The sequence below is a fragment of the Hippopotamus amphibius genome, chromosome 13, assembly GCF_030028045.1.
Source record: "Hippopotamus amphibius kiboko isolate mHipAmp2 chromosome 13, mHipAmp2.hap2, whole genome shotgun sequence".
Classification (NCBI taxonomy): Eukaryota; Metazoa; Chordata; class Mammalia; order Artiodactyla; family Hippopotamidae; genus Hippopotamus; species Hippopotamus amphibius.
The window spans coordinates 38724668-38750589 of NC_080198.1; the positions used below are offsets into that span (position 1 = coordinate 38724668).

General features: G+C 46.6%; 2 protein-coding genes across 5 annotated transcripts in view; both read left to right on the top strand.

Moving 5' to 3' along the window:
• PFKFB4 (6-phosphofructo-2-kinase/fructose-2,6-biphosphatase 4) overlaps nt 1-5844 on the top strand; it is a 57350-nt gene extending 51506 nt beyond the window's left edge. The window contains exons 14-15 of one of the 2 annotated variants that reach the window (XR_009048683.1): nt 7-98; nt 5796-5844. Coding sequence is in view for 1 of the 2 variants with exons in the window: in XM_057704544.1 (XP_057560527.1) it covers nt 7-56 (50 nt within the window). In the remaining variant the exon portion in view is untranslated. Of the gene's footprint in view, nt 1-6; nt 351-5795 lie in introns of those variants that run through there. The other variant, XM_057704544.1, reaches the window with a different exon arrangement.
• Nucleotides 5845-7188: 1344 nt separating this feature from the next.
• Nucleotides 7189-25922, top strand: part of SHISA5 (shisa family member 5) — a 30115-nt gene continuing 11381 nt past the window's right edge. Inside the window, exons 1-2 of one of the 3 annotated variants that reach the window (XM_057704548.1) lie at nt 7189-7369; nt 10395-10551. In XM_057704548.1, coding sequence (XP_057560531.1) covers nt 7297-7369; nt 10395-10551 — 230 coding nt within the window. In that variant the 5' untranslated portion in view covers nt 7189-7296. Of the gene's footprint in view, nt 7370-10394; nt 10575-25922 lie in introns of those variants that run through there. The other 2 variants (XM_057704549.1, XM_057704547.1) reach the window with 2 other exon arrangements.

Consider the following 25922-nt stretch of genomic DNA (forward strand, 5'->3'; position numbering starts at 1 on the left):
CAGCAGCCCTGGCAAATGGAAACTTCTCAGCAATGAACTTCCTAAGGCCTTGGTGAAGGGAGTATCTTCTGGGTCCTCTCCAGGCACTCATGGAAAAGGTGAGTTGTCCCTGATAAGTTCAGTCCAACATTTATTATTTTTATTATTATTATTTTTTTATTGGCCACATTGGGTCTTCGTTGCTCTATGTGGGCTTTCTCTAGTTGCAGGGAGTAGGGGCTATTCTTCGTTGTGGTGTACGGGCTTCTCATTGTTGTGGCTTCTCTTGGTGCAGAGCATGGGCTCTAGGTGCATGGGCTTCAGTAGTTGTGGCATGTAGGCTCAATAGCTGTGGCTCACAAGCTGTAGGGCACAGGCTCAGTAGTTGTGGCACATGGGCTTAGTTGCTCCGTGGCATGTGGGATCCTCCTGGACCAGGGTTTGAACCCGTGTCCCCTGCATTGGCAGGCAGATTCTTAACCACTGCTCCACCAGAGAAACCCCCAACATTTATTTTGAATGAATGAGTGAATCTTCCTGCGGCTTTGGATTCTTTCCTCTACATTACATCAGGGAGCACTTGGCATCTCAGTTGCATTTAGTGAGACCCAGTTTTCATTTCAGCCAACCAGATAGACAGGCAGAACAACCCCCAGGAGCTTAAGCCTGCACATTGAAGCCAAATGTGCAGCTCACCTGTATTGTATTGATAAATTCCACCCTATCTAAGCTGATGTTCTTATCTCCATGGTCTAGGGCCTCAGTTCTTCCCCTCCTCCCCCCCCCCCCCCCCCCCCCGCCCCGCATAGTCTGTATATTTTAGCTAATGTAAAATACCAAAGTCTTAAACTCTTTTGATGCATAAGCTATCCCCTCTGGGTTTGACTTGTAATAAGGTCTCCAGACATGCTGGAATCCATCTCTAGTTTAAGGAGTGGGGGAGACGGGCATGAGAAGAGTTGACTCCCCTTGAAAAGTAACTCTCTCATGAGGTCTCAGGGGAGGACACCTTGCTTCAGTGGGCAAGGGAGGTGGAGAAGGGTTGGAGGTTGGTTGCTATCTGATTCCTGTAATTCTTTCATATGCATCTTCATTTCACTTAATTTATTAACACTAAGCGTCTACCATGTGCTAAGCAGTAGGAGTATAGCAGAAAGCACAGGGGCAAACTCCCTGCCTCGCAGAGCAGACATTCTAGTGGTGGAAGACACAGTAAAGAGATAAGTAGCGTGTCAGACGGTGCTGGGACAGAGCGGAGGGCGTGGGACAGGGTGGTGAGAAGGCCTCCCTGAGAAGGCAACCAATGTCCTGGATATGTTAAATACATTTTCAACTTATGATATTTTCAATTTACAGGGGGGTTATCAGGATGTAACCCCATCATAAGTCACGGAAGATCTGTACCATACTGCCAGGGATGCCTGTACTAGTTCTGTCTCCTCAGCCTGCCAGGGTTGCCAAAGCCTTTCCCTTCATCCTGGCTGGATTTCCACTGCTGTTAGCTCCAACCAGGCAAACATCTAGTCTGGATGCACCCCCATTTCCCTGGTCACCTGCTGACAACTTTATCAGTTGGAGGAAACTGACTCTGCCCAACACAATCAGAAATGGAATTGACGAAAAGGAACTTGAGTAGCTCCCAGTACCACCAAAGGCACAGGGAGACAAGACAAAGAGGCCATGCCCAAGTCACAGGGCTGCTTTAGCAGGCACTGCATGCTGCTACCCGGCTGCCGCGACCCCCACCACAGCAGAGGCTCTATTGTCCTGCCATGGTCACCAATCCCCTAGGCACACTCCAGGGAAGGTACATCTGACTCCAGCGAAGGTACACCTGATTCCAAGGATGGTACATTTGATTGGCTGGACCTCGGGCAAAAGAAGCTGGGAAGCAGGTCTGGCATTTCTGCCTTCTGAAATGGAGGAAGGGGGCCCAGGTGCTGGTGAAGAGGAATGGCACAGCACTGAGCTGTGCTCCACTTAGCTCTCACACTCCTGGCCCTGTGGGTGTGTCCTGGGCTGATGGGCTGCATCCACACCCTGCCACCCATACCCTGTCGATCACTGGGCTTTCTGGGCATCACTGGGTATTGCTCTGGCCCCAAGCAGACTTCCATGTACAGCTTGGCCACCACACTGTATATAAAGGCCCCAGCAGAAAATTCTTAGCAGTGTGCGTATTCGAAGAGAGTTCGATAAAAGGGCCATTTACAGAGATGTGGGTGGATTTGGACGGCAGCGCCAGGGGCTAGCATCACTGGGCGCCCTTTCCATCCCTAGGCCTTGTGGACTGAAGAAAAATGCACAACTTAAAAAGTGTGAGTCAAGTTTTATTTGGGGACCTTATTGAGGACTAAAGTCCAGAAGACAGCCTCTCAGAAAGCTCTGAGGAATTGCTCTGAAAAGATAAAGGAGCCAGGATCTACAGGAGTTTTTTGCTGGGAAAAAAAAAAACACAAAACAAAAACATGTAGTTGAACATCAAGGTTACTAATTACAAAGAACAGACATCTCAAGTTAATGATTCTAGCACTTGTTTTTCTATGTACGGTAAGATGCAAGGACCTGGGTTCATTGAAATTATTCCTTAGACGTGCATCTTAACTATCTAGGGTCAGTATTCAAAGTGCAGAACACTTCCTGTTTTTCTCCATGCTGAATTCCCCTCTGGTGCACCATCTGTGGGTGACTGCAGTGGCTAATGGCTTGATTCTTGTAGAATTGGGATGGTGGGCAACATTCTTTGTTTACAGGAATGCCAGGCAACATTCCTTGTCCACAGCCCACAGGGTCAAGGCCCAGGAGAGGAAGGGTTACTAGAACCTGGTGGGACCTAACCCCCACCCCCGACTGGCCCCCCACCTCCTGTTCAGTTTCTATAATCTGTCTACCAGAAGGATCTCTTAAATCAGTCACTCCCTGGGGCTCTCAAGATAACAACAATCTCAATTTCTCAGCTTTATGGCCCTGAATAGAGCTAGAGGGGAGCTGTGGCTGTGGGGGTGGAGTGGGTGGTGTTGGGGGTGGAGCGGAGTGTGTCTGACTGCCCACAGGAGCTTTGGGGACCGAACAGGGAAGGAACAGCCCAACCAATGCACTCTCCTCCCACCCTCTGACCTCCTGGCTTCTGTTGACCAAGCCCAACACTGATTATGAGAAGGGAGAAAGAGAAAAAGAGGGAGCCCCAGGACTGGGTGGGGTAGAGGGTGGATGTGGAGGGAAAAGTAGAAGCCAGGCCCGGACAGGCATCTACTATGGGCATTAGCACTAAGGTTGATGTGGTTGGTAGGGAGGTAGATGCACAAACAGCTATAGTCCAGCTTGTTGAGTGCTGGGGCGGTGGGGGTGGGGGTGGGTGGAACCCACAGAGAGGACTCGGGACCAGCCCATCCCCCTGGGGGAATGATCAGTGGTCTAAAGGAGATCCTTTATTTCCTTTTCCAGTTGTTATGGAAAACCACCTGCTGTATGCATGGCCCTTGTGCTGGACACAGAAAACAGACATAGTCCCAGCCTCATTTAGCCCCCAAAGTAGCAGAAACACCTGCATAACCCAAGGTTTGGTGGTGGACTGGGGGGTCACAAGGGCTGAGGGAACACTGAGGGGAGCCCTAACCCAGACTTGGCATCTTGAAAGGCTTCCTGGAGGAGCAGATATTTAAGTTGGGAGCCAGAGAGGGTAGGGGAATGTGTGTGGTGGGTGCTGAAAGCAAGGAAGCACAAGGAGCCCCATTCATTGCTGTGGGACTGAAATCAAGACTTTGTCTTAAGAGCTACAGGGAGCCATTGCAGGGTTTAGAGTGAGGGTGTGTGACTGATTTGTACTTTAGGGAGATCCAGACAGGAAGTGTGGGAGGGAGCAGATGAGCCCAGAGCTGGGTCAGTGGTGGGTAAAAGAATGTTCTGGAGGTGAAAGTGGCAGAGCATGGGGAGAGCTGGGCAGTAAGCCTGGGTGACCAGGCAGAGATGGGGACAGAGGTTTAGGGACAGTGAGTTGCCAGTGGAAGCCAAGGAGGTCTTTGAAGATGGAGTTTGGGAGTCCTCAGGGCAAGGATGGCAGTGGATGGGCACAGAATCTCGGAGACCAAAAGGGCTGGGAGGGAGGACAGGGCAGGGTCCACTGTGCCTGGGGACTCTGGTGGGTGGTGAGCATGTGAGCAGTGGGGAGGGCCAGAGGAGAGGCATGGGTGGGAGGTAAGGAAGGTGACAAAGAGACGGTCCAGGACACCAGCAGGCAGTGAGAGGCAGAAATAAAGAGGAAGAGGTGAGGACATAGGGGAGGGCCTGAGGTGCCAGTGGCCTGGGACAGGAGGACAGGAGGTGCAGGGGGCTGTGCCCTGAGAGGAGGTGTGAGCCTTTTAGGTAGGCAGAATTTAAGGTAGGGTCTGCCTCCAAGCAGGAGGGGAGGACACCTACTGGAATGAAAGGGGGTGGGGAGGGGCCTGATAAGAAATGTTGTGTAAGGGGGCGGGGCCAAGCGCAAATGTCCCCGGCATCTGGCCCCTCACCTGTGGCTTGGCACTGTTTTGCTGAGCTAGTCCAGCTGGTCTGGGTCCTTACGTGGACTTGGGCCTCTTCAGTCTTGTTGAGACCCCCAAGTTTGGTACAGGCATCTTGGTTTCTGCCTTGGAGAAGCAGATTTCCTCAGGCAATCTGTGGAAGTGATAGTTTCCAGCTTCATAGAACCAGGAACCGCCCCCGCCCCACCCCGCGCATGTGCGCATGCACAAGCACAGAGGCACGTGCATGTTGGCTGCATGGCTCTGATTTCCAAGCTGCTGGGTGTTCCTGGCCTCAACCCCCTCCTGCCCATGCACAGCTCTGGGTGGGTCCTGGAGCCCCCACTATGCTCGATCATGAAGGTTTGACACAGGTGTCTTTCAGGTATGGGAAGATGAGGGGGCATGAGGGAACCCAGTACTGAAAAGGTCAGGGAGGACTAGGTGAGGAGAGAAGCACCTAGAAGAAATGGGGATGGGGTGCCAGATATGAGAGGCCACAGGCAGGTGATGGGAGGTGAGAAAGGACAACTCTTAGGAGCTTGACTGGGGGCAGGGACTGAGTTATGAGAGAAACCAAGTCTGTGGGAGGCGGAAGGCTGGGCACCCAGGGTGTGGAACAGGCACCAGAAGGTGGCTGGCGAGGTGGACGTGGAGGGGAGTGTGTGGTGGCCACTGTACATGGAGAAGGGGGGCCTGGGCACTGTCCAGCTTCAGACTGTGGAGCTGAGCGGGCAGAGGCAGCCAAGCAGGATGAGCCTGGGCTGTGTCAAGGAGGGTCCGTCATCCTGCCTGGGGGCAGTCACATCTCTAGCCCACCGGTGTGCAAGAACGCTGGGTCCTGAGCCCCTCTGGCCATTGGCAAGGGGGGCCTGTGGAGGACCCAGGCCCAGGGGAGGACCCTAGTCTCATACCGGCCTGGGGACCTGCACTGGGAGCATCCTGAGGGTTCTCTCCTCAGGCCTCACTCCTTGTCACACGAAGCCCCACCCTCAGGTGAGAAACATGGTGGCACACACTGGCTCAGGGGCCTGGTTCATGTGACACTTCATGTTTTCTGCCTTGAGTGGAGTGAGTCTGACTGTGGCAGGTGCAGAGTGGGCGGCAGGTGAGAAATCCTGGGCTAAAAAAGAATGCTTGCCATAGACTGGATGTTTGTGTCCCCACAAACTCACATGTGTAACTGCTGACTCTTAAGGTGATGGTTATTTGGAGGTGCTGTCTTTAAGAAGTGACTGGACCATGAGGGCGGAGCCCCCATGCATGGGATTGGAGAGCTCATAAAAGGCCACGGTGAGCCCCCTTGCCTCTTCTCAGTACACAGGGAAAAGAAGTCATCTGTGAACTAGGAAGCAGGCTCGCAACAGACACAGATGATTTTGGAACTCCCAGTCTACAGAACTGTGAGAAATAAATGTCTGTCATTTACAAGCCACTGAATCTATGATGTTTTGTTACAGCTGCCCCAAGGGTTTAAGACAGTAGTGCAGCTCCCCACCCGACTCTGTGGGACTCCTTGGTACTGAAGCAAACTTGGGTCTGCTGTCCTGAGTGCAGTAAAGCCAATCTATTGACACTGTGGTGAAGGAAAGTGCAGCACTTACTGCAGGGCACCAAGCAAGAAGTTCAGGGCAGCTAGTGCTCAGAACACCCCACCTCCCCGTGGCCTTCAGCAGTGTTTTTAAAGGCCAGGTGAAGGAGGGAAGCCACAGGGCATGTGATCAGCACGTGCACAATTCTCTGATTGGTTGATGATGAGGTAACAGCGTCATGTCACAGGTGTTAACATTATCAGTCCTGGAGCTACGTGCTCATGACCATCAAGTAGTTAATTTCTTTCATTTGCTGGTAGTTTTAGCATCTATAAAACAATTCAGGAAATGTGCATCAGATACTATTATCTACAGATAATACTTCTGAGAGGAGCTACAGCAGAGGATATGGGGAGGGGTCTGTCGGCAAGTCCCCATAGGGTCCTGTGCCCTTAGCCCTGACCCACAGTAGGGGGGCAGTGGGGGCCTGTTAGCCATGGCCACATCTCAGGGTGCCTTGTGAGAGCCGGAACTCGGGCAGCAGACAAGGATTTGGGCCAGCTGGCCCAGTCCTGAGGCAGGTGGTGGGCTAATGTGTGTCTGGGAGCTGCCAGTTCCTTTCTCTCAGACCAGGCCATCCCAGCCAGCCTTGCCCTAAGGCAGGGATGAGCCTGCCTGGACTCAGGGTAGGGTGACCACAGGGGTAGGTGTGTCATCCCAGGAGGCAGGGTGATGGAGTGTCCTCTGAGATGTGGTCCCGGTAAGCCTCCGAACTAGGCTTTCAGAAGGGAACCAGCGTGTTAGGCGCCTACTGTGTGTGGAGGTCTGCTCTGGGCACTGTAGCTGTGCCACCCAACTTGGTCCTCAAGTACCTCCCAGGGAGTGAGGATGCCCGGGGCAAGTGAGGGACCCGAGGCGCGGGGAGCGTCTGTTGGGTCCGGCCTGTCAGCAGGACCCAACAGGCGCTCAAGTGCTAGGAAGCAGATCCCCGCGGCGACCCCCTCCAGGCCCGAGGGTGGGGACTGGGGGTGGGGGCGGCCAGGGCCCCGAGAGCCGAGGGCAAGTTCGGGGGTCGCCTGTGTTCCCAAGGGGCCGACAGCGGACTCGTGCCTGGCCCCGAGGCTGGGAGGGCCGTCCGCTTCGCCTCCCTCGCCCTCCTCCTCCCGCCCTGTCCCTCCCGGGCGGGGTTCCCGGAACGGCCGGGGCGGGGCGAGAAAGCGGGTGGCCGCGCGGGTCGCCGAGCCTGCGGCCGCACCACGACCGTCCGTCCGTCCGCCCGCCCAGCCATGGCCGCGCCGACCCCCGCGCCTCGGCTGCTGCTGCTGCTGCTGCTGCTGCTGCTCCCGGCGCCTCCGGGTGGTGAGTCTTGGTGGGTGCGGGAGTTTGTCCCGGGCAGGCACGCGGGGCGGCCACGTCCGCGCCGTCCCCGCAGTGACCCCAGCTGAGCCCTAATAACTCCGAGGCAGCCGATCCCACGAGTGGTCTCTCCTCCGCTCCAGCCTCCCTCCCGTCTGAACGGACACTGCCCAGACCTGAGGCAGCTGCCATCATTGTTCTGTCCTAGAATGGTGGTGGTGGGGGGCTCTGTCCTCCAGGGCTCCGAGGGGTTGGGTAGGATTCCGTGCCTGGCCTTACCGGGGGATGGTGGCGGCAGGGAGGCCTGGTCCCCTCATCAGAGGCCTTCCCTCAGTCTGGAGCCTCCACCCTCTGCCTCCATGGCCCCTGTGTTCCTGGAGACTGTTGAAACTGGCCCCCAGGCTTGGAGGAGACACACTAACTGTGTGTGTTGATTGTAGAGGCATGAATCACAGACGGTGGAGGCCAGGCTGGGGGCCTTTCAGGGGTAGGGATTGGAACAGGGCACCACCCCCACCCGCCTCCATAGGAAGCCAAAGATCCTTCTGGGGTGGGTGGTTTCCTCCAAGGGAAGGACTTTATTTCCTTGGGACTGGGACGAATCTGCAGGACCTGGGGTAGGAAAGTGAGGAGGTAGAGCCCTGTTCTCTGGTCCAGTGTGTCTGGGCATCAGAAGAACATTTGTGTCAAGGGCTTTTGGCTCAAACAAACTCACCTGTATGTATCTTCAGGCCCAGCTTAGAACCTTGGTCTGGGCTGTGGCTGTAAAAGCCCTGCTGGAGGTAGGTCACCTGAGCTACCAAGTAGCATGGGCTATGCTGACCATAACATGTTGGCAGGTGGATAGCTGGTTAGGTTGGGACTGTTGGTGGTCCCATCCTCTGCCTTGCAGCTTTGCCCAGAGCAGAGTTCTGCCTGGAGCTGCCAGGAATAAAACATCTCCCCTACCTACCACCCTGTTCTTAGTTGTCCATTCTCAAGGAGGTCAATCATGCCTCTGTCTTTGGACCTTGCTCTGCCAATGGCCCCAGGGTGCATGATACTGTGGGGGTGGAAAAATTTTCCCTTCTTGCCATCTAGATTCTTTGGCTGGTCTAATTAAATTGATGTAAGACAGGTTAACACGAGAAAAACAAAAGTTTAACAACATGTATACCTCTTGTATACGTGAGAGAGACCCAGGAAAACTGAGTAACTCCCCCAGATGGTGGAAGCCTTCACCTTAAATACCATCTTGAACTAAAGGAAAAAAGAAAAATGATATTGGGGGTCAGTTATGGGAAGTTACCAGGAAAATCCCAGTAAACACGGGTTAGGTTGTTATGCAGATTTAAGTCTATGCCTTCAGCATTAATGAGTTTCTAGAGATAAGGTCATTCCACTTTTCCTAGTACAGCATGGGAGACACCCTTACAAATGGAGATTTCCCTTATGCTTACAAATATCTATTACAAAAGGGTAACTTCTCAGTTTTCAGAGCTTCTCCTATGTCTGCAGTTTCTTGAAAACAACCTGCTTTAAATAATCCTTAGACCAAAGAGGAATATTTATTTATTTATTTTCTTGGATGTGGATCAATTTTAAAGACTTTATTGAATTTGTTACAGTATTTTTCTCTTTTCTGTTTTGGTTTTTTGGCTGCAAGGCATGTGGGATCTTAGCTCCCTGACTCGGGATTGAACACACATCCCCTGCATTGGAAGGTGAAGTCTTAACCACTGGACCACCAGGGAAGTCCCCAAAGAGGAATATTTAGGGGTGATAAATTATCCCTTTCAATACACCAACCAGGTTGGGTCTCCAGACACTGCCCACTGCCCTGGGGGCTTGGCCAGCTTGGGTCTTTACCCAGTGCTGTGCCAGGACTTTCTACCTCAGGGTTTATCAGGACTGTCCCCAGCCTACCATAGTCATCTGGGCCTTGCTGAACTGGGTTTTCCATTTTGGGTCTGTCCAGGCAGAATCTAGGACCATTCTGTCCTGCTGGTGGGCACTAGTTCTGTGCTAATGTAGCCAAAGGATACGTGGGAACACTTGGCTGTAGCATCATCGAAGTTTGCAAACTTTGTGGTCATTTTCCAAACTTGTCAGCCAGGTATACTTAGATCCCAACTCTGGCTAAGGGCCTTATGATGGTTCTGGGGCTCCACATGGTGCCATTGCCTCGGAGCCCTGGCCACTGAGGGCACAAACATTTCCTAGGCGCCCACTGCAGGCCCAGCCCAGGCCTAAGCGCTGCATGGACACTTCTGTGCTGGGAGTGTGGCCCATGGTGAATTGGTCAGGAGACAGCCTGCTGCAAGGCTGTAGTCTGTGAGGGCTAGCCCCTGAAGTCATAGTGTCCAGCAGGGGCTGAGGCTGCTGTGGCTGATCGGTAGGGACAGGGAGTGAGGATTAAGAATGGGTCAGTTCACTTTGCGTTCCCAATGCAGGGGGCACGGGTTCCAACCCTGGTTGGGGAACTAAGATCCCGCGTAGTGTGGCCAAAAAAGAAAAACAAAAACCAAAAAAGACCCGAACAGGTCAGTCTAGTGCCTGGTCCCCAGCAGCTGGTTGGGGGTGTGACTGCTGGGCTTGGGTGGCTTCTGTTGGAAGGGACCTGGAGTAAGGCCTTGATGGGTAGGTATATTTGAAGGTGGAGGATGGGAAATAGGGTAGAATACAGGCAGAGTATGGGGTGACCTGTAGTCTGGACCCTGCTTTGTGGGCTCTGGGCTTGATCCCATGGCCTGAGAGTGGGGAGTGGCCGAGTCAGACTCAAGTGTAGAAAGTTCACTGTCCCATCTGGAGGGCAAGTGGACTGATGGGAGAGGGAGGGAGCCCAGGCTGACACTTCTGCTGTGGCCTAGGGGAGAGGGCAAGGCTGGTTGGGGCAGTGGCCAGAGGTGGCCAATGACTGGGATGGCTCAGAGATGACCCGGCACGCTTGGGCCTTCTGGCTTTGATGGGGAAAGGGGCTGTATAGGCTGGGACAGGGCTGAGGCCTGGCTCCATGGCCACAGATGAACGGTGTGTTTCTCTCTTCCAGCCCATAGTGAGGTATGTGTGACTTCCCCTGGGCGCAACCTCTTCCCCAAGTTCTGTCCTGATTTCTGCTGTGGCACCTGTTACGACCAGTACTGCTGTTCTGATGTACTGAAGAAATTTATGTGGAATGGGGAAGAGTGTGATGTTCCGGAGGCCAGGTGGGTGCACCGGAAGTTGCAAGGTAGGCAGCCTGAGCCTACCCCTCTGGCCTCTTGGCTCTCTCGAGATGGGGGCAGACCACTGAGGGTGGAGGACTGGGGAGCCCCTGTCCTGGGCTGGACTCCCCAGACCCTGCTCAGGTAGTCCCTTGCTCCTCTCTTGAGGGCTGAGCAGGTTTCTCAGGAGTTGGTGGCCTCAGCTGCCCCTGAGGCTCACCCCTGGGCATGTACTTATACCAACCTGTCTTCAGGGTGGGCACCTTGGCATGAGTGTTCCCCGTAGTGTGTGTGGGCACCTGGTGGGGGGTTGATTGTGACTTGTGCAGGTATTATCTTGTGGGCCCTGGAGGGCGTAGTGCATGGGCGTGTACCCCACTGCGGGCCATGCCTGTGTCCTCTTGCTGTGGCCTGTGGATTTATACTGTATCTTGGGTTTAAACTGTTTCATAAGCTGGAACCAAGGTTCTAGGCCCCTGTGTGTGTCTTCCTTTGCCACACTGTGTATTTCTTTTGTGTCTGGCCATAGGTATAGAGGGTTGAGGTTGTCACACTCTGCATACCTGTCATACTCCTCCTCATGACAGGTGATCATCACTGGTCTAGGTAAGACCAGCCCCCACCATCTTACACCATCTTATTTTAATCTCCCATGACCATTCCCTTCCCTTCTTATTCCATAGGCAACCAGTCTGTCCGTTGTATTCTTTTGACTGTGTTGCAAAGTTTATATTCTGTGGGCACAAGGAACCCCCTTACATGTTGCAGTCAGTGCAGCGTTTGTAAGACCCATCCACCTTGCTGTGTGTACATCTGGCCTGTGCCCGTCACTGCCATGTCATTCTCTGTGGTGTGAGTCCCAAACTTGCTGTCATAGATAACTGCAGTGGACATCCTCCTATACTACCTCCTTTACAGAGCCATGTGAGAATTTCTTGCCAAGTACAGTGGAGAAGTCAGAGAGATGCATGTAGTTACTAAGGATTTCCAAAGTTCTCTTGGGAATGGTGATACCAGGCTGCATACCTGATGGATCATATTTTACCATTTTACTGCTACCCTTTTGCTGTCTTTACATTTTATGTGTCTTTTTTGTCTCTTTCTTTCTATCATTTATCTATCTATCTATCTATCTATCCTGATAGCTTTAAAAAATAGGAAGATTTATTCCATTTAAATTTAACGTAATTATTGGTATTTCTGGGATTATATTCAATATTTGCCATTTTATTTTGTGCTTTATATTTCTCTCCTGTTATATATTTCTTTTTCACTTATTGTATTGTTTTGATTTCTTTTTGATTATAGTTAATTCTTTTTTTCTTTCTTTTTAATAAATTTATTTATTTATTGGCTGTGTTGGGTCTTTATTGCTACATGCAGGCTTTCTCTAGTTGTGGTGAGTGGGGGCTACTCTTGGTTGCAGTGCACAGGCTTCTCATTGCGGTGACTTCTCTTGTTGCGGAGCATAGGCTCTAGGTGTGCGGGCTTCAGTAGTTGTGGCACACAGACTCAGTAGTTGTGGCTCACAGGCTCTAGAGCACAGGCTCAGTAGTTGTGGCGCATGGGCTGAGTTGCTCTGCGGCATGTGGGATCTTCCTGGACCAGGGATCGAACCCATGTCCCCTGCATTGGCAGGTGGATTCTTAACTACTGTGCCACCAAGGAAGTCCCCCAGCATCATTTATTGAGAAAACTATCCTTTTTTTCTACCACTCTACAGTGCCAATTTTGTTATAAATTGGGTGTTCACATATGCATAGATGTCTCTAGGCTCTTTATTAGATTACATTGGTCTATTTGTCTACCCTTAGGCTAAAGCCAACTCATGATTACTGTATCTTTATAATAAGCTTTGATATTTTTCAATATTGTCTTAGTTATTTTTAGCCTTTTGTATTTCCATGTAAATTTTAGAATCAGCTTGTCAATAAAACCAGCTTAGATTGCATTGATTTATAGACTATTTTTGTAGAATTGACATTTTACTAGATTGGGTTTGCACAGCATATCTGTTCATGTATTTAGGTTTTCTTTCATTCTTTCTTTTTTTTTAAATAAAGTTATTTATTATAGTTATTTATTTATTGGCTGTATTGGGTCTCCTTTGCTGCACACAGGCTTTCTGTAGTTGTGGTGAGTGGGGGCTACTCTTCATTGTGGTGTGCGGGCTTCTCATTGCAATGGCTCTCTTGTTGTGGAGCACAGATTCTAGATACATGGGCTTCAGTAGTTGCGGCACATAGGCTCAATAGTTGTGGCTCATGGGCTCTAGAGCACAGGCTCAATAGTTGTGGTGCGAGGGCTTAGTTGCTCCTTGGCATGTGGGATCTTCCCAGAGCAGGGCTCGAACCCATGTCCCCTGCATTGGTTAGGCAGATTCTTAACCAGTGTGCCACCTAGGAACTCCCTCTTTCTTTTTTTTTTTGGCCTCTTTGCACAGCTTGTGAGATCATAGTTCCCCAACCAGAGACTGAGCCTGAGCCCTTGGCAGTGAAAATACAGAGTCTTAACCACTGGACCGCTAGGGAATTCCCACCTTCTTTCTTAATTATGTTATAGTTTTCTAAGTTAACACCTTGTGTACTTTTCATTGTGTTTTTTCCTAGATATTTGAGTTTTTTGATGGTTCTGTAAATAGTGTACTTAAAATTTTTCATTTTCTAATTATTTATTGATATAGAATTAATTTTTATAAATTGACCTTATATCCAGAGACCTTACTAAATTTACTTATTAATTTGAATGATTTTAACTGAAAGTACTTTAGGATTTTCTACAAAAATAGTCATGCCATGTGCAAATAATGACAGTTTTATTTCTCCCATTCCAATTCCCATATTTTAAATTAATTTTTCTCGCTTTATTGCACTGGCTAGGATCTCTAGTACAATGATTGAAAGTGGTGATAGACAGCATTCTTGTTTCAGTGGGAAGGCTTTTCTCATTTCATCATTAAAAATAATGTTTGCTGTAGTTTTTTTGTTTGTATTTGTTTTATTTATTTGGTTGTGCAAGGTTTTAGTTGGGGCTCACGGGCTTCTTAGTTGTGGCATGCAAACTCTTAGTTGTTGCATGCAAACTCTTAGTTGTTGCATTCATGTGGGATTTAGTTCTCTGACCAGGGATTGAACCTGGCCCCGTGCACTGAGAGCATGGAGTCTTATCCACTGTGCCACCAGGGAAGTCCCCTTTGTTTTTGTTTTAAAGTTACCCTTTATTAAATTAAGGAAGGTTTGTGCTTTTTTTTTTTTTAATGAATTTATTTATTTATTTTATTTATTGGCTGCGTTGGGTCTTCGTTGCTGCACACAGGCTTTCTCTAGTTGCTGTGAGCAGGGCCTACTCTTCATTGTGGTGTGCAGGCTCCTCATTGTAGTGGATTCTCTTGTTGTGGAACACGGGCCCTAGGTGTGTGGGCTTCAATAGTTGCGGCACATGGGCTCAGTAGTTGTGGCTCATGGGCTCTAGAGCACAGGCTCAATAGTTGTGGCACATGGACTTAGTTGCTCCATGGCATGTGGAATCTTCCCAGAGCAGGGCTCAAACCCGTGTCGCCTGCATTGGCAGGTGGATTCTCTACCACTGCGCCACCTAGGAAGTCCTCTGCTTTTTTTTTTTCTTTTTTCAGCCACACTCCATGGCTTGTTGTATCTTAGTTCACTGACCAGGGATTGAACCCTTGGCAGTGAAAGCACAGGGTCCTAACCATTTTTTAAATTTATTTTTATTTTTATTATTGAATTTATTTATTTATTTGGCTGCATCAGGTCTCAGTTGTGGGATCTTTGTTGCGGCATGTGGGCTCTTTCATTGTGGAGTGCAGGCTCTTTGTTGTGGCATATGGGCTTCTGTCTAGTTGTGGCATGTGAGTTTTTTCTCTCTAGTTGTGGCACATGGGCTCCAGGGAGTGTGGGCTCTGTAGTTTGCAGCATGTGGGCTCTCTAGTTGAGGTGCACGAGCTCAGTATTTGTGGCACTCAGGCTTAGTTGCCCAACAGCATGTGGGATCTGAGTTCCTGGACCAGGGATTGAACCTGAGTTCTCTGCATTGGAAGGTGGATTCTTTACCACTGGACTACCAGGGAAGTCCTCCTAGTGTCTTTTATTTTTTTTATTTATTTATTTTATTTTTGGCTGTGTTGGGTCTCCGTTGCTGCAAGTGGGCTTTCTCTAGTTGCGGTGTGTGGGCTTTTGGGGTGGCTTCTCTTGTTGTGGAGCACACTCTAGGAGTGTGGCCTTCAGTAGTTGTGGCACATGGGCTCAGTAGTTGTGGCTAGCAGGCTCTAGAGTGCAGGCTTAGTGGTTGTGGTCTTCCCGGACCAGGGCTTGAACCTGTGTCCCCTGCATTAGCAGGTGGATTCTTAACCACTGTGTCACCAGGGAAGTCCCCCCAGTGCCATTTATTTATTTATTGGTTGTGTTGGGTCTTTGTTGCTGCACACGGGCTTTCTCTAGTTGTGGCGAGCTGGGGCTACTCTTTGTTGTGGTGCGCAGGCTTCTCATTGCCGTGGCTTCTCTTGTTGTGGAGCATGGGCTCTAGGCGTGTGGGCTTCAGTAGTGGCGGCTTACGGGCTCTAGAGCACAGGCTCAGTAGTTGTGGCGCGAGGGCTTAGTTGCTCCGCGGCATGTGGGATCTTCCTGGAGCAGGGCTCGAACCTGTGTCCCCCGCATTAGCAGGTGGATTCTTAACCACTGTGCCACCTAGGAAGCCCCCTAGTGCCTTTTATTTCTGGGAAAATACCTAGGAGTAGAATTCCTGAGTCACTGGGTGCATGTGTTCAGCTTTGGCAGATACTTCCAAACAGTTTTCTAACACACTTGTACCATTTAAACTTCTACCAGCCGTGTATGAGTGTTCCAATTTGCTCCACATCCTCTCCAAACTTGGTTTTGTATATCTTTTTTAAAAAATTGAGGTATAATTACATAAAGTAAAATGCACAGATCTTAATGCTTCAGTTTGATAAGTTTTAATAAGTGTGTACTTCTCATACATAATACCTCAGTTAAGGTATAGCTTATTGCTAATTCCTAGAAAGTTTTAATTTTTATTTTAAGATTTCAGTCTTTTGAAATTTATTGAGACTCATTTTACAGCTCAGCACATGCTGTACCTTGTTGAGTGTTTCATATGTACTTGAAAAGAAGGTATATTCTGCAGCTGTGAGTGTAGTGTTTTATAAGTGTCAATTAGGTGGGGTTGGTGATAGCAGTGTTTAGATCTCTCTCCTTATTGGGTTTTGGTCTGCTTGTTTTGTCGGTTACTGAGAGACTACAGATGTGTTTATTCTTCTTTTAGTTCTGTCAATATTTGCTTCATGAAGTCTGATACTTTGTTATTAGGTACATACCTATTTAGAATTGTTTTGAATTTCTGATGGATTGCTCATTGTATCATGTGTAACACCCCTCTTTCTCTCTTGTAATACCATTGGAAACCCCAAAGACAATATTTCATTCCCCTTTCTTACTCTTCCTTTCTTCCTCCCTCCCTCCTTCCTATCCTTTTAAAATTTTATTGGATTATAGTTGATTTACAATGTTGTGTTAGTGTCAGGTGTACAGGAAAGTGATTCAGTTATACATGTACATATATTCATTCTTTTTCAGATACTTTACCCATATAGGTTATTACAGAATAGTGAGTAGAGTTCCCTGTGCTACGCAGTAGGTCCTTGTTGGTTATCTATTTTATATATAGTAGTGTGTGTATGTTAATCCCAAGATCCTAATTTATCCTTCTCACCCACGTTTCCCTTTTGGTAACTGTAAGTTTGTTTTTGAAATCTGAGTCTGTTTCTGTTTTGTAAATAAGTTCATTTGTATCATTTTTAAATTAGATTCCACATATGAGTGATATCATATGTTTGTCTTTCTCGGTCTGACTTACTTCACTCAGTGTGGTTATCCCTGGGTCTATCCATGTTGCTGCAAATGACATTATTTTGTTCTTTTTATGGCCAAGTAATATTTCATTGTAGGGAATTCCCTGGTGGTCCAGTGGTTAGGACTCTGTGCTTTCACTGCCATGGGCCTGGGTTCAATCCCTGGTTGGGGAACTAAGATCCCATGAGTATCACAGTGCAGCTGGGGGGAAAAATATATATATATATATCTCTCTGATACACACACACACACACACACACACACACACACACACACACATATTCCATTGTATACATGTACCACATCTTCTTTATCCATTTATCTATCGATGGGCATTTAGGTTGCTTCCGTATCTTGGATATTGTAAATACTGCTACAATGAACACTAGGGTCCATGTATCTTTTTGAATTATGGTTTTCTCCAGATATATGCCCAGGAGTAGGATTGCTGGATCATATGGTAGTTCTGTTTTTAGTGTTTTAAGGAACCTCCATAGTGTTCTCCATAGTGGTTGTACCAATTTACATTCACACCAACAGTGTAGGAGGGTTCCCTTTTCTCTATGTCCTCTCCAGCATTTATTGTTTGTAGACTTTTTTTTTTGGCTGTGGGGCATGCAGGATCTTAGTTCCCCTACCAGGGATCAAACCTGTATCCCCTGCAGTGGAAGCTCGGAGCCCTAACCACTGGACAACCAGGGAAGTCCTCAGAATTATTAATTCCTTTTTTTCTGGCTGCAGCACACGGCATATGGAACTTCCCCAACCAGACATTGAACCTGTGCCCTCTGCAGTGGAAGTGTAGAGTCTTAACCACTGGACCACCAGGGAAGTCCCTAGACTTTTTTTTTTTTGAGCTGTTACTTTATTTTTATTTATTTATTTTTAACATGCAATAAACTGCATATATTTAGAGTGTACACTTTGGTATCCCAGTCTCCCAATTCATTCACCCCTAACCCTCCCCGCTTTCCCCGCTTGGTGTCCATATGTTTGTTCTCTACATCTGTGTCTCTATTTCTGCCTTGCAAACTGGTTGATCTGTACCATTTTTCTAGATTCCACATATATGTGTTAAAATATGATATTTGTTTTTCTCTTTCTGACTCACTTCACTCTGTATGACACTCTCTAGGTCCATCCATGTCTCTACAAATGTCCCAGTTTCATTGCTTTTTACAGTGAGTAATATTCCATTATATATATGTACCACATCTTTTTTATCCATTCATCTGTTGATGGACATTTAGGTTGCTTCCATGTCATGGCTAGTGTAAATAGTGCTGCAATGAACATTGGGGTGCATGTGTCTTTTTGAATTATGGTGTTCTCTGGGTATATGCCCAGCAGTGGGATTGCTGGATCATATGGTAGTTCTATTTTTAATTTTGCAAGGAACCTCCATACTGTTCTCCATAGTGGCTGTATCAATTTACATTCCCACCAACAGTGCAAGAGCGTTCCCTTTCCTCCACATCCTCTCCAGCATTTACTGTTTGTCGATTTTCTGATGATGCCCATTCTAACTGGTGTGAGGTGATACCTCATTGTAGTTTTGATTTGCATTTCTCTGATATTAGTGAGCATCTTTTCATGTGATTTTTGGCCATCTATCTGTATGCCTTCTCTAGAGAAATGTAGTATTTTTTTCAATGTTATTTAAAAATTAAAAAAAATTTTTTGTACAATTTTTAAAGGTTACTTTGCATTATGGTTATTACAAAATATTGACTATATTCCCCATGTTGTACAGTATATCCTTGGGCCTATCTTACACCCAATAGTTTGTACTTCCCACGCTCCCACCCCTATAGTGCCGCCTCCCCTCTGGTAACCACTGGTTTGTTCTCTATATCTGTGAGTCTGCTTCTTTTTTGTTACATTCACTAGTTTTTGTGTTTTTTAGATTCCACATATAAGGGATATCCTACAGTATTTGACTTCCTTTGACTTATTTCACTTAGTATAATGCCCTCCAAGTCCACCCATGTTGCTGCAAATGGCAAAATGTCATTTTTGTGGCTGAGTAGTATATCCCATTGTGTATATGTATGTGTGTATATATGTGTGTGTGTATACACACACACACACACACACACACACATACCATATCTTCTTCATTTATCTGTGGGTGGACATTTAGGTTGCTTCCATACCTTGGCAATTATAAATTATGCTGCTATGAACATTGGATGTGTGTAGCTTTTTAAATTAGCGTTTTTGTTTTTTTTTTGGATATATACCCAGGAGTGGGATTGCTGGGCCATATGATAGTTCTTTTTTTGTTTTTTAACATTTGCATTTTTTTGTGTGTGGCATTTATTCCTGGGCCATAAGTTTTGTTTCTTCAGTTTCTTCTGGGATACCTTTTTCTTCTGTGAAACCTCCCCTTCTGGTTTAGGAAAAATCTGTTCTTTCTCAGTAAGGATCTTCTCACTGTGGCAGGGAGAGCTCATGTATGGGTTGATCTGACCATGAGCTCTGTAAGTCCTTCACCGCATCTTGGGGGCCTTGTTCACCCAGATGTGCTCAATGACCAGAGAATCTACATATAAGCCCTTAAGTTCAGCATCACTCTCTGCATTTTTGAGCATGTGCAGTAAAAATTCAGCACTTTTTGGGCCACCGACCCTGCATCCAGCCCCACTGTTTGGCCTGGGCTCACCTACCAGCTCCACCATTGTAACGATGGAATGGCACACATTGCTTCTTTAAAGTGACATCCTTCAGATACTTGGTGGCTTTTCGGATATGCATGCCCTTAATGGCCTGAGCAGTTTCATGAGTATTCTTAAAGTGAACACGAAGATTTGAACCTCTTGACTTGCATGATTTTGTGGGTTTTCTGGGTCAAGTGAATAGCGAACCATTTCTAGAGGTCATCTTAGGCCGTTTGCCAGAAGAGCGGTAGTTCTATTTTTAGTGTTTCTTTTTGGTTTTTTTGGGCACGCTGGGCAGCATGTGGGATTTTAGTTACCCAACCAGGGATCGAACACGGGCCCTTGGCAGTGAGAGTGCAGAGCTGGACCACCAGGGAATCCCCTATTTTTAGTATTTTGAGAAACCTCCATACTGTTTACCACAGTGACTGCACCAAGTTACATTCCCACTAGTAGTGTAGGGGAGAGTTCCCTTTTCTCCACATCCTTGCCAACATTTGTTATTTGTGTTCTTTTTGATGATAGCTAATCTTTCTTCTTTTTTTTATAAATTTATTTATTTATTTAATCATTTATGTATTTATTTATTGGCTGTATTGGGTCTTCATTGCTATGCACGGGCTTTCTCTAGTTGTGGTAAGCAGGGGCTACTCTTTGTTGCAGTGTGTGGTCTTCTCATTGTTGTGGCTTCTCTTGTTGCAGAGCATAGGCTCTAGGTGCACAGGCTTCAGTAGTTGTGGCACATGGGCTCAATAGTTGTGGCTTGTGGGCTCTAGAGCACAGGCTCAGCAGTTGTGGCACACGGGCTTAGTTGCGCCACGGCATGTGGATCTTCCCAGACCAGGGATCGAACCTGTGTCCCCTGCATTGGCAGGCGGATTCGTAACCACTGCGCCACCAGGGAAGTCCATAATAGCTATTCTGATTGGTGTGAGGTGATATCTCATTGTGGTTTTGCTTTTTTTTTTTAAATAAATAAATTTATTTATTTATTTATTTATTTATTTATTGGCTGTGTTGGGTCTTTTTTGCTGCTTGCTGGCTTTCTCTAGTTGCAGTGAGCAGGGGCTACTCTCTGTTGCAGTGCTCATTGTGGTGGCTTCTCTTGTTGCAGAGCATGGGCTCTAGGCATGTGGGCTTCAGTAGTTGCGACACATGGGTTCAGTAGTTGTGGCTTGCGGGCTCTAGAGAGCAGGCTCTGTAGTTGTGGTGCATGGGCTTAGTTGTGCCGCGTCATGTGGGATCTTCCTGGAACAGGGCTTGAACCTGACCAGGGAAGCCATCATTGTGGTTTTGATTTGCATTTCCCAAAGGCAGTATTTTAATTGTTTTTGACATTTATCCATATATTTATCTTCTCTTCTGCTGTTTCCTTCATCTTCCTTCCTAAGCCTCATCTGAGATCATGTTCCTTATACCATTAACACAGGTATGCTGGTGTCAGATTTTCTCGGTTTTTGTTTGTCTGAAAATATCTTTGTTTTACATTCCTTCTGAAAAGATATTTTTCCTGGTTATAGATTTCTATGTTGGCACTTACTAACTTTCAGCACTTTGAAGTTATCAAAATTCAGCACTTTGTGGATACAGAAGATGTGGCATATATATACAATGGAATATTACTCAGCTATAAAAAGGGATGAGATGGAGCTATATGTAATGAGGTGGATAGAACTACAATCTGTCATACAGAGTGAAGTAAGTCAGAAAGAGAAGGACAAATATTGTATGCTAACTCACATATACAGAATCTAAAAATGGTACTGATGAACTCAGTGACAAGAACAAGGATGCAGATACAGAGAATGGACTGGAGAACTCGGGGTATGGGAGGGGGCGGGGGCTGAAGGGGAAACTGAGACGAAGCGAGAGAGTAGCACAGACATATATATACTACCAACTGTAAAATAGTCAGTGGGAAGTTGTTGTATAACAAAGGGAGTCCAACTCGAGGATGGAAGATGCCTTAGAGGACTGGGGCAGGGAGGGTGGGGGGGACTCGAGGTGGGGGGAGTCAAGGAAGGGAGGGAATACGGGGATATGTGTATAAAAACAGATTATTGAACCTGGTGTACCCCCCCAAAAAAAAAAAATTCAGCACTTTGAAGCTTTCATTCCATTGTCTTCTGATGTCTGGTGTTTCTATTGAGAAATCAGCTGATGGTTTTATGATTGCTCTTCTGCAAGCAACATGTCTTTCCTCTGACTGGTTTTTAATTTTTTTCCTTGTATTTGGTTTTTAGCAGTTTTACTATGATGTGCCTAGGTGTGGTTTTCTTTGAATTTTTGCTGCTTGGGATTCACAATACTGGAATCATTGGCTTGTTTCCCCCCCATCCCCAGTTTTGGAAAATTTGCAGCCATTATTTTTTTTTTTTAACTCTTTATTGGAATATATTTGCTTTACGCTCTTGTACCCGTCTCTGAGGTACACCAAAGTGAATCAGCTGCATCTACACACATATCCCCATATCCCCTCCCTCCCGCGACTCCCCCCCACCCTCCCCATCCTGGCCCTCCAAGGCATCTCCCATGAAGTTGATCTCCTTTTGTTATACAGCAACTTCCCACTAGCTATCTATTTTACAGCTGGTAGTGTAAATATGTCTATGCTACTCTCTCACCTCATCCCAACTTCCCCTTTGCCCCTCACCCCAGCCCCGTGTCCTCAAGTCCATTCTCTACTTCTGTATCTCCACTCTTGCCTGTCACTGGTTTCATCAGTACCATTTCTTCAGATTCCATATATATGTGTTAGTATACAGTATTTGTTCTTCTCTTTCTGGCTTACTTCACTCTGTATGACAGACTCTAGGTCTATCCACCTCATGACATATAGTTCAATTTCATTCCTTTTTATGGCTGAGTAATATTCCATTGTATATATGGGCCACATCTTCTTTATCCATTCATCTGTTGATGGGCATCTAGGTTGTTTCCATGTCCTGGCTATTGTAAATAGTTTGCAGCCATTATTATTATTATTATTATTATTTGCTAGGAGAAAAATAATTTTATTTTTCATTTATTTTTTTAAAAAATATTTATTTTATTTATTTTTGGCTGTGCTGGGTCTTACTTGAAGCATGCAGGATCTTTAGTTGTGGCATGCAGGGATTTTTAGTTGTGGCATGCAGACTTCGTAGCTGCGGCATGCAGACTTCTTAGTTGCAGCATCCATGTGGGATCTAGTTTCCCAACAAAAGATTGAACCCAGGCCCCCTGCATGGGAGCACAGTCTTACCCACTGGACCACCAGGGAAGTCCCCAAACAAACAATTTTAATAGCATGCATATGTCCTGAATTTATGAGAGATACCCAGGAAAACTGAGTAACTCCAGCCATTATCTTTTTAAGGATTGCTTCTGCCCCATTCTCAACACTTTTCCCTCTAGGAGTGTAATTACACATATATAAGACCTTTTGTAAACTGTATTCCATATTTCACCTACTATCTTCTGTATTTACATTTACCATCTTTTTGTGTCTCCAGGCTTTGGTGTACATATATTTGTTTGTGCCTATCCTCCAGTTGATCAATTATATCTTGAGCTGTGTCTAATAAATTATTTTTGTGTGTAATATTTTAATTCTAGAATTTTTGTTTCTTTTTTATATTTCAAGTTCTCCTAAACTGCTTGATTATTTTTTTTTGCTTTAATCTACTTGGAAAAAAATGTTTTGTTTTAATGTCAGAGTCTGATAACTTCAATATTTGAAGCCCCTATGGATATTTCTATTGTCAGTTGTTTCTGTTGTTTCCTAGTCCTGTTGTCTAGTGTCCTAGTGTTCCTGAAAATCTTCAGTTGTGTGCCAGACATTGCATTTGCAAACTTGACTGTAGACATTTGGAGCTCAAGACTTCTTCCACGAAGGATTTTGCCAGGGACATGAGCACTCTAAGGTCATCTTGGCCTGTTTGCAGAGCTCAGCTCCTTGCTGAGTTCCTCCTTGCTTTTCAGGACCCAGCCCAAGTGAGTGGGAATCATCAGGGCTTGCCTACCTGCTGGCTATCACCTGAGGCTTTCAGAAATGCTGCTCTCAGCTGCCCCTAGGAAATAGGCTAATGCCCCCAGGAGAAAAGGGGCTTCAGATGCCAGGCCTACCTCCATGGAAGCCTCTTTCCAGCCCACCCCCCACCCCTCCTTGCATCCCTGCTTGGTGAGCTTTACTCTGTTATTGCTCGCCAAAGCCTACACACTGATTTTTTTTTTTTTAAGTTTTTTAAAAAATTTTAATTTTTTTTTATCTTTGGCTGTGTGGGTCTTTGTTGCTGCACACAGGCTTCCTCTAGTTGTGGCCAGTGGGGGCTACTCTTTGTTGTGGCGCACAGGTTTCTCATTGCAGTGGCTTCTTCTGTTGTAGAGCATGGGCTCTAGGCACGGGCTTCAGTAGTTGTGGCACACAGGCTTAGTTGCTCCTTGGCATGTGCGATCTTCCCAGCCCAGGGATCAAACCCATGTCCCCTGCATGAGCAGGCAAGATTCTTAACCACTGTACCACCAGGGAAGCTCCCACACTGATTTTTTTTGTGTGTGTATTTTATTTTATTTTATTTTTATTTTTTAAAGCTCTTTCTTGGAATATAATTGCTTTACACTCTTGTACCAGCTTATGAGGTACATCAAAGTCAATCAGCTGTATTTATATACATATCCCCATATCCCCTCCCTCCCGCGACTCCCCCCCACCCTCCCTGTCCTGGCCCTCTAAGGCATCACCCATCATCGAGCTGATCTCCCTTTGCTATACAGCAACTTCCCACTAGCTCTCTGTTTTACAGTTGGTAGTATATATATGTCTATGCTACTCTCTCACTTCATCTCAGCTTCCCCCTCGCCCCCCGCCCCCCCAACCCCGTGTCCTCCAGTCCGTTCTCTGCACCTGTATCCTTATTCTTGTCCTGTCACTGAGTTCATCAGTACCATTTTTAGATTCCGTATATGTGAGTTAGCATACAATATTTGTCCTTCTCTTTCTGACTTACTTCACTCTGTATGACAGATTGTAGTTCTATCCACCTCATTACATGTAGCTCCATCTCATCCCTTTTTATAGCTGAGTAATATTCCATTGTATATATATGCCACATCTTCTGTATCCATTCATTTGTTGATGGGCATTTCGGTTGCTTCCATGTCCTGGCTATTGTAAATAGTGCTGCAATAAACATTATGGTACAAGTTTCTTTTGGGATTATGGTTTTCTTTGGGTATATGCCCAGGAGTGGGATTACTGGATCATATGGTAGTTCTATTTGTAGTTTTTTAAGGAACCTCCAAATTGTTTTCCATAGTGGCTGTACCAACTTACAGTCCCACCAACAGTGCAGGAGAGTTCCCTTTTCTCCACACCCTCTCCAACCTTTGTGGTTTCCAGATTTTGTGATGATGGCCATTCTGATTGGTGTGAGGTGATACCTTATTGTGGCTTTGACTTGCATTTCTCTAATGATTAGCGATGTTGAGCATCTTTTCATGTGTTTGTTGACAATCTGTATGTCTTCTTTGGAGACATGTCTGTTTAGGTCTTCTGCCCATTTGTGGATTGGGTTATTTGCCTTTTTTAAAAAATTAATTAATTAATTTACTTCATTGGCTGTGTTGGGTCTTTTTTTTTTTTTTTGCTGTGCACGGGCTTTCTTTTTAGTTGCAGTGAGTGGGGGCTACTCTTCTTTGTGGTGCGCAGGCCCCTGATTGCCGTGGCTTCTCTTGTTGCGGAGCACGGGCTCTAGGTGTGTGGGCTTCAGTAGTTGCAGCACATGGGCTCAATAGTTGTGGCTCACAGGCTCTAAAGCACAGGCTCAATAGTTGTGGCGCACGGGCTTAGTTGCTCCGTGGCATGTGGGATCTTCCTGGAGCAGGGATCGAACCCCTGTCCCCTGCATTGGCAGGCGGATTCTCAACCACTGCCGCCACCTAGGAAGCCCGGGTTATTTGCTTTTTTGGTGTTAAGCTGCATGAGCTGCTTGTATATTTTGGAGATTAATCCTTTGTCCGTTGCTTCATTGGCAAGTATTTTCTCCCATTCTAAGGGTTGCCTTCTTGTCTTTTTATGGTTTCTTTCACTGTGCAAAAGCTTTTAAGTTTCATTAGGTCCCATTTGTTTATTCTTGATTTTATTTCCATTATTCTAGGAGGTGGGTCAAAAAGGATCTTGCTTTGATGTATGTCATAGAGTGTTTTGCCTATGTTTTCCTCTAGGAGTTTTATAGTATCTGGCCTTACACTTAGGTCTTTAATCCATTTTGAGTTTATTTTTGCCACACTGATTTTTTAAAAAATATTTTCTTCTCAGCTTTACCTGTTCTTCAAATTTAGTAAGGTATAGTTTTTCCTAATGCTCTTGAATTTTTTTGTTTGTTTGTTTCTTTAATTTTATTTTGTTAATTTTTTGAGAATTTATTTTGAGAATTTTCAAATACATACAGAAGCAGAGAGAATAAGAAATCCATATGCTCATCACCTGCTCCCATAGTTATCAGTACTCTGACACTAGTGTGACATATACCTCCCACTACTTTTGTTTACTGGATTACTTTAAAACCAATCCCAGACATAAAAATTTCTCCTTAAATGTTGGTTTTTATCAGTACAAATGAGTCCTTTAAAAAAGAAATGTAGGAACAAGCCAGGCTGCTTCTGCAGGCACTGGGAACTACATTTCCAGGTGTGGGAACAGCTCTGGCAGACCACGCGTCACGGGCATCAGGCATCACAGTGTCTGCAGTCTGGTCCAGATCCGGAGAGCATTTGAGGGGCCAGGCCAAGTAGGGGTTTCTTTTCCTTTCCAATTCTCCGCTCTCGGGAGGTGCTGTGCGTCACC